General features: G+C 37.4%; 1 protein-coding gene across 2 annotated transcripts in view; it reads left to right on the forward strand.

The window, feature by feature from the left end:
* LOC109543923 (thyrotropin-releasing hormone receptor) overlaps nucleotides 1-9,057 on the forward strand; it is a 37,468-nt gene that overhangs the window by 17,034 nt on the left and 11,377 nt on the right. For both annotated transcript variants that reach the window (XM_019913857.2, XM_019913856.2), the window contains exon 4: nucleotides 6,660-6,840. In XM_019913857.2, the coding sequence (XP_019769416.1) occupies nucleotides 6,660-6,840 (181 nt within the window). The remainder of the gene's footprint in view (nucleotides 1-6,659; nucleotides 6,841-9,057) is intronic.

Genomic DNA, 9,057 nt, shown 5'->3' on the forward strand with positions numbered 1-9,057 from the left:
GGTTAAGGCGATGTGGGCGAAATTTTCAGCATTTTGAGATTCAACTGTCTTCTATGGACGATGAAAGTTTCAAGGGTCTGCTTGCTCTAGATTGGAAGGAGCAATTTTTTGCAGCAAAGGGTGATTTTGGGGAAAAACGCTCATTTTTGTGCTGACTTTTTCAAGTGGGCAAAAATCAGGGGTTAAGGCGATTTAGGCGAAATTATGAATGTTTTCCCATGTCCCCTGGCGACACATATTTGTGCCTAAAAGCAGTCAAAATCTCATGAAAATCACATCAAATTGTGATTTTTTCGATCATTGCAACTGGTGGTCTGAAAATTAAGATTTTCAAGCAAGTGCAGATTCTCCAATAAAAAATTATATCTTCTGATCGAAAGCAAGTAGCGACTTGAAATCTTTCCAGTTTATATAAGATACCTGGTTCCACACGCCCTCTAATCTGCATTAAAAAGAAATGCTTTTTTGCCTCTAATCGAAAGCAAGTGCCTGGTTCCTTCCACAAGCCCTCTAAACCGCATTTAAATCGCATTCAAAACTGATTTTTACACGTTTTTCCAGACGATTTTAAATGTCGCTTATGTAGTTTTGAGGATATTTCGAAAATATTGCCAATAACATTTTTCAATGACCTTTTCCAATTTGGAATTCGCGTTCGAAAACACCTACATCCTGCCTCGTTTAGCACATGTTGTTTAAATGACTCCTACTCGATGTCTTTGTTGGTTTCACTGATTATTTGCACATTGGATTTTCGCTTTCACGACTTCACCGAATCTTCGGACTGCATAAGCCATTTAGTAAAAACTCCAGGAAAACGGTATTAACATAATATAAATATCATAAAGTTTTATTTGACAGCTCGAGCGATGGGATCAGTTGACGCCCAACAAGAACCTCCTTTAAAACGGTCGCTATTTTTAAACTTTACGGCCGTGTTTTTTTTTCTTCACAAATGTTTCGTCTGTTGGCTTATCAAAATTTCCGCCTGAATTTTCGATTTATCTCAATTAGGAGCGAGGCCTCAATCGGCATCGTATGGATGAGAAAAAACTGGGCGGTTTGGCGTTTTTTCCACCTCATTTGTTTCGAACGTCTTAGATGGTGCTGACACTTTAAAACCTGATTCTCGCTTCTGTTTAGAAACTCTTCAGCCAATAGCACGTGATTGAATTTCCATGAAAATAGTCACTAAGCTGCGGCAAGCTTCTATTGAAAGTGATTTTGGGCTGGTTAAAACTGTCGCCCAAATCCCTTCGGCAACATTTCCTTGCTGCTGAAGGGTAAATATTTGCCCGGATTGCAAAGACGTCCTGCTTACCAGCAAGCTTAATTTCAGTATTGGCTGTGGAAATATTTATTTTTCAGTCCGTTGACTGTTTGAGCTCGTGAAGCATCTTTTTCAGTGGTCCACGACGGGTTTTGGGGAAAACTGCACTATTTGGAACCTGGTTTACTGATAGCAATAAATTAAGTCTGAAACCGTGTAGAACCACACCCCGACCAGCCGAACAATGAGAGATAAATTAGCAATTATCACTTTGAACATTTGCGAACATTGACTGAAATGAGGAATGCCCATTTAAATGAAATTCCTGGGATAAGCCGCCTCTTTAAAATGTCCCTACGCAAACACAATTAACCGGAGCCCATCGCCTATTCCAAATAAAGTAAAACGCTTATCGCAGAATACGCCAACATACATTTGCGTCGCACTAATTACGATTGTTTTCGTTAATGTTTTGATTATTATGAAACTGGAGCATTTGGCCGATAGTCATTTGAATGGAAAATTAACGCAAAAATTGTTCGATTTTCAAAAATTCACGAAAATTCAATCAAGAATGCATTTGAGAAATTAATCAATTAAGCTGCACGTGAGCGTATAAAGGAGCAGGAACCGCAGGTATGCCCATAACATGCCCATAAAGCTCGAACCCACCAGCCGTGCCTTTAAATTGCTGGTAGCTGGTCATGAATAATAAAAATTCACCGACCAACACTAAAAAGAACCCCACATTGTCTTGAGAGGCTTTTGTAGATATTTATCTAGTTTGGGGCCTTTAGCAGAGACGAAAAAACGGAATGACCAAAAGCCATTTTCTAAATGCCCCGAGAGAGTTTAAGGTACAGGGTGACCCGATGTATCCCAGATATTTGCTGCAGGAAGACCAATTTTCTTGCTTATGGAGAATTATCAACGACTTATAAAATACAATAAAAGTTGATAGTGTTGCCCCAAGTTTCTGGGCAAATTCTTCAAACTGAAATAGGAAAATCACGCAAACCACTCTGAACAAACAAAAGTATCACTGATAAATTCAGGGGGGGGTTATGTAGAAAAAATCCAGTCTTCTATTGTCTATAAAATTAGAAAAATTATCGTCGTTTTGTGCAAGGGTGGCGTAAGATTATTGCAAAATTTCATGTTTTCCGTCCCGATTTGCATGTTTCTCGGAAGCAAAATGAGCAAGAACGCTCGTTTTTACGTCATTCCAAAGAGAACTAAATGGCCTTTTTAGAAAGTGAACCATCGATAAGGAAATGTTGAAATTTTCTCAAAAAATGCTTGAATTCAACAAGTTTTAGATTTGCGCGGTTTTGTGAGTGAGGAAATTCGAGTAGTTTTGACCCAGAAAGCGAAATTTGAATATCAAACACTTAGGTTCAAGATTATGCCAAAATTTCATGTTTCCAGTCCCGTTTTTGCTCATTTCTCGGAGGCAAAATGAGCAAAAACGCTCATTTGTACATCATTCTAGAGAAAAATAAATGGCCTTTTTAGAAAGTGAACCATCGATCAGGAAATGTTGGCAGTTTTCCCAAAATTTCTTGAATTCAAGAAGTTTTAGATTTGCGTTTTTTTGTTGCAAAATCCACTTGAACATGACGCTGCTTTTTTCGAAGTTTCTCAAGAACCATTCGAGCCAGATAATTCGTTTTGGCTTGAAGAAGAATTGAATGGGGGGGGAGGTCATAATTGCTTCATTCTTACCGGCTGTGAACAAGCGATTTCAAATTAAATAACAAAACTTTCTCATTTCTCTGCAGCGGCAAGTCGCGGATAAAGGGCGATACAATTTGAACCAACGGCACTTTTAGATTTTATTAAAAGTTTAGCTCGATCTTAACACAACCGCGATAGGTAAATTTGCAAAGTGGGAAGGATTAAAGGAAAAACTTTATTTCCAAAAGAACATTAAATATTCATGAAACGCGGTTTTTAATCTCAATTGGATTATGTTTACCTACTCTAAAAGTACGCTTTTTAGTGCTGTTGTAGCTGTAGATGTTAATAATTCATAAGCCAATTCTTCTGCGGTTTGCAGCAATATTAATCAGGCTAAGCTGATGAGGATTATTTTCCATCTAGACCAAAAATCCCGATTTGTGTGTTTTCCGCTTTTAAAACCACCTCTGAAGTAGCCACTCGTACATACGAAAGATCAGGAAAAACTCATCTTTTTTCAGTTTCAAGCAAGAGCCGCGAAACCTTAACTCTTCTGATAACCAATGGCTTTGTGGCGGCTGGTAGTTTTTAATTGAAAATGCGCAAATAAAAATTGTATCCAGTAATGGCCAGATGCTTCCCAGTGCCCATAGTGAACGATTTTCCAATATTAATCTGCAGTAAAACAACTGAAAGATATTGCAAAAATTCCATTAACTGCATGTGTAGCTCGGTTTTAGTTTGAGCTGGATTTACAGCAACGATAAAAAATACTGGTTCTCTATTTTCTCAGCCACAATTCCAGCTTTCATCAACAAACAAACGGTTCCTTGCAAAGGAACAAAAAGTTCATTAATCTCTCAAGCCGAAGCCGCTGTTTACCATTAATTGCAAAGTAATTTTTTTAACAGTTGAATTATTTACCTATTAGCTAAAGTCCCAAGTAGAAATCACGATTAGAATCGCGCTGTTTCAGCTTTCAGCTCGTTTATTTATCCGTTTGTTTGCAACGACTTGAAATCCGTTCATCTGAATTAATAGCTCAATTAAAATGGTATACTGTAGTTATTTAGCTGTTAACTTTTAATGATAATTAAGATCAGTCTTTCAACCTTTGCTTAGCAGCAAATTCCAGTTGTTGCCCTGCGAGGGTTAATTATTAGGCCAATCTTCCAATGTTTCCATCGAATTTTGCGCATTTCACGCGTTTTGATTTAGCGTGATTTATAACTGACTTAAGTCCCATTTACTTAAGGTTGTTATTCAATAATAACGAATTTATAGTTAAGCTTCGTACGTTTGCCCGAAGGTGATATTCATGTTCGCAGATTTTGAACCATTTAAGACGCATCCTCATCGGTTAACCAGGGAGTATTCCAATATGAATTATGGCCGCCGTAAATCTGCTTAAAGCGTCATAAGGAATAACAAATGTAAATTATTTCTTATGGAACCTATTTACATAAACCCCGCCATGTGTCATATTAATGGGCGCGTTTGCGATTTATCTGTCGGATGCAAATTTTCGATTTTTTTTTAGTTGCGAGTGACCGAGCAGGTTCGAAATATTTACATCGGAATTCTTGCATAAATTTTACGAAAATCAGCCCCTTAATCGAAATTGCATCGACAGTTAGAAGTTAGCCGATGGTCACATTATGTGTGATTTCTTCGTATTATCGGCTCTTTCAACTCAATTTGTCGCGGCGAGGCTCGGCTCGTCAGGCCTGGACGCACCATAAAGTTTACGATTTTTAACCGGGAGATTCTTCTCAAATGTGCATATTGTGTCGAAAGCATTCCATTTTGTACTTTTTCTCCAAAACACTAAAATCGGTCAGAGCCTCAAATGATGGCATTTGAAGCAATTGAGAAACACGCCTAAACCCTTGTGTGCAAAAAATGCGAAAAAGTAGCTCCTTTTTAAGCGGTTTGAGAACGATCACAAAGCGGAAGAACTGTAGATTTCGGCAAAAAGTTAAACTCTGCGGATTAGTGAGAAATTTTGTCAATTTCCGTATTGAAACTGTAATTAAATTATTGGCGCTTTCCAACTTTTTGTCTTTTTCATGCAAAAATCCAGCTCAAAAACAAATGGTTTTTCAACCGTTTCAAGTAAAAATCGTGAATATCTCTAGTTTAGTGGGCATGTTTGTTCATTTTGCAAGCTGCACTTGATCGAGTGATTTTTTTTTTGCTTGCTTAATGCGCCACTTTGACTCACAAATAGAGCGATGAGAGCGTAAATTTGGTGACAATAATTAAGATTTTACGCTTCCGGAAGCTTAAAATTAAAAGCTTAAAAATATACAAAAAGTTAAAAAAAAGCCAATAGTTTAAGATTTTTGATGCGAAGTAAAACTCGATGGGTTTGTTTCAAATCCCAAAAAATGCTCAGATTAGTGGATATTTTTACTGATTTTGCAGCTCAAGCTCAGCTATCGATTTTTTCTTTAATTAACTCAATTTAACGTGATGAAACAACAATTTGGTGGAAATATTTGCCACTTTTGCTATAAATTTGTATATAAAACCCCACCAAAAAAATGTCATTCAAAAAAACACTAAAATAATTGCCATTGGGAACTCAAAATGGTACAATTAATGTTCCAGTTTTGCGGCCAAAATTGCAAATTTAGTGGGCGTATTTGCCTGAATGTTAATTTTTCTCATTTTTTTCAACTTTTGAAAAATTGGCATTTTTACTGATTTTTTAACATCATTAAGTCAGATTTATTTTAGGCAATTGACCATCCAGAAGCATATTTACGCATTAAAAAAAAACACGAATATAAAAATCAATGAAAAAGCCCACAAAACTAAACGGCTTCAATCAGTGACGGCGAAATTCGAAAGAAAAACTTGACTCAAACCTGCCATTTTCATCCTCCGAAGGAAGCGAGAAGTGAAAAACATGTTAGACCTATCAGAACCGAAAAAATCGAACATTTTGCCCAAATTTTGGCGATTTTTGGATCTTAACCGCAATATATTTCTTATTATTCGAACGCTCCATACAGAGTGTTCGCAAACCTCAAGAAAACTCTAGCCTAGCAAATAATGCTATTTTCCATTCAAACTTTCTACTCTTCTTAGATGAAAAACTATCAATTCAGCGAAAAAACCGATTTCTGGCCCAAAACTACTGGCCTGACACGTAAATGATAGATTACCAATTAACTTTTATCCCAGGATTACTCCATTAGCAAAGTGGTGTTTATTCAAGCAATACGCTTGTTCCAGTTTAATCAGTGATAAAAATAGAGCATAAGTGATTTGTCTATGTGTCGCACAAAATTGCCCAAATTTTTAGTATTAAATCAACATTTTGCAAAACCGATTGCATTAATTGATGGCTTCAAATCCAGATAGAAGCCATCAATCATTGCAGATTTTTTCCCACTTCCTTCCGTCATAAACCGAAAAGAAAGGCCTTTGTACTCGGCGCTTTTCTAAATAGCTAAAAGGTTGCCGAAAGAATAGATTTATATGTTAATTCACCGGTTTCGTGTTACCAACAGAGAATTTGCAGGTTTTTTTATTTGCTTTCGCTTCAAACGCCCAATTTTACGCCGCTCTTCATCAAAGCGCCGATTTTTCTGGGCTGAGCCACTGTTCAGAAGCCGAATGAAAAAGAAAGCTTCCAGATATTTGAAATTGAAATTCCGTGAAGAAAGCTGAAAATGGTACAATTTTCCTTATTTTTTAGGTAAAGCAGTTCCCTTTGTAGAACTGACCGTAGCCCATGCCTCAGTCCTGACCATTTTGGCCATCAGTTTCGAAAGATACTATGCAATTTGTAAGCCGCTGAAAGCTGGATACATTTGCACCAAAGCCAGAGCTTCGCTCATATGCATTCTGGCCTGGTTTATTGCCGCAGTGTTTACTAGGTGAGTGTTTTTAGAGTGTTTAAGACGCTTTTTAGTGTCTGGTTTGATTGACTGATTAAGGCGTTACTGTTGAATTTTCAGCTTGAACAATCTTTTATCAGTCTGACTGTCTAATCAATCGGTGTTTGAAACGAAATATACATTTAGGTTGAAAGTTGAACCTTTTGTAGGTTTTGCTTTGAGCTTTGCATGAGCTTCCAACTATCAAGGTGATTAATCAGCTTAACTAATCACATTGTACACACTTTTCACTAAAATAGCAGATAGTAAAAAAAAATAACAAATGTTTTCATTAATCTAAAAAACAATCACAGTTTGTCAACAGCTTTTTATTTAAACACCGAAACGTTTTTTTAATTGATAAATAGACAATAAATGACTGAAGCCCAGGAATTGATTTTGACTAATCACATTAACGCAATAGTAGATAGATGAATGAAGTTCATTCATTCGATTTGCTATGGCCGTGAAACTTTCGAGTTTTTCGGGATTTTAGAAGCTTTTGCGTGGAAAGTAATTTGTTTTAAAAACCCGAAGGGTTCGCCAGTCAGGAAACTCTCAGTTCTCTTTAAACGCTTTTGATTGGTTTTTTCGGGCAAACTACCCAAACGCCGACATGGTGTAAAGCTGGGAATACTTAAAGAAAGAAAACACAACATAAACAATTAATTTGGTTTCATCGTACTTAAGACACAAGCTGAGAATGCATCAGAAAAGTGAGGACAAACTAATGCTATTTTCTACACTCTGATGGATTGAAATTGACGAATGTCCTGAAGCAATTTGGGCCAATTAGAGCCGAGATTGTGGCAAATAACGCCCTAATCAGATCCGACCTTTTACTCGCTTCCCATAAGTGGATTAGTTGGAAACCACTCTAATTTTTGTCAAAACCGTTCACATCAGCAAAAAAACCTGCGAGCCTAATTTGATTATTGTTGATCAGACAAAGGTGAAAACGACCAAGTTGCAATGAGAAGCATAAAAATGGGTTCTAAAGGATGTACGTAGTAGAAAAGTAGTTTTCCTTGCAACTGACTCCCTTTATGGATGGCATTTGCTGAAATTTAGGACGAACTGAACCGTTTGCGAAGCTCTACAAAATGCTAAAAGGCCAAGCGAGCCATGAAGAAGTTCCCTGGCTCGGACTGTGATTTTATGCAATAAGGTTACTGTGCACATTATGTGACTTCATATAGAGCCAGAATCCGATATTTCATTGTTTGTGGACGCACAAAAGAAATCGAGTTCCGTCTATTAAACCGTCCAGCGATTTTCCGATACAGATATACTCTTTCAGCGGGTTATAAATCGCCGCAAAAAATTGGCTGGACCGATAGTGGACCGGTCCTTTTGTATTTGTTTAATATGTTGAAACCCGATAACCATCTGGAAGGTGGAGTGTTGGGGTGAGGCGGAAGTTCAGCGGCCCGCTGACGTCAAGCGAAAATAAATGACCGGAAGAAATATTAAGAAATTTTGTCAACAACAGCTAGAAAATTTGCGGCGCGTGTATCGTTTACCCAAAACTATCCAATCAAAGCGCCATTTCGTGAGCTGGATGTTAAACTATTCGTCCATCCATTATTGGATGCGCTTTTGTCTTTTTCCAAGCACCAAATCGAATGCTGAAACTTTGTGATTAATGCTGAACTACTTTTCCACATTCAATCGACTACATCAGGAATCATATTAATAATTTCACGTCAGACATCATTACCATGCTATTTATGAGATGACCGGCAGAGTTGATTGATGCGAATGGTTTCATCTTTAATGCCGGAGATGTTTACGTTTTGTATTTATTTTATGTTAATTTCGTCAACACTTTCCATGTAAGGTAACCGGGCTTTTGGCGCCTAACAGCTCCATGGTCCAAGGAAAATTTGTTGTTTGTTCAATACCCCTAGTCTTTTGCTCCTAAATAACTGATCGATGACTAATTTCAACATTAATTCAAAGGTGAAACAGCCAACAATATTGGATTGTTTGTGCCGGATTGAAACAAATATATATTTTGCCAAAAACGGCCGGGGATCCCGAACGACCCTGTATTCAGCTAGTTTTTAAGGTCTTAACAGGGGCGCATCCAGCTTTAAATTCAGGGGGGGGATTATGTAGAAAAAATACAGTCTTCTGTTGTCTATGAAATTAGAAAAATGATCGTCGTTTTGTGCAAGGGTGGCGTAAGATTATTGCAAAATTTCATGTTTTCCG

This window comes from Dendroctonus ponderosae, unplaced genomic scaffold (assembly GCF_020466585.1).
Source record: "Dendroctonus ponderosae isolate FM_Combo_2020 unplaced genomic scaffold, Dpon_F_20191213v2 Dpon_F_20191213_7, whole genome shotgun sequence".
In the NCBI taxonomy this organism is placed as follows: domain Eukaryota; kingdom Metazoa; phylum Arthropoda; class Insecta; order Coleoptera; family Curculionidae; genus Dendroctonus; species Dendroctonus ponderosae.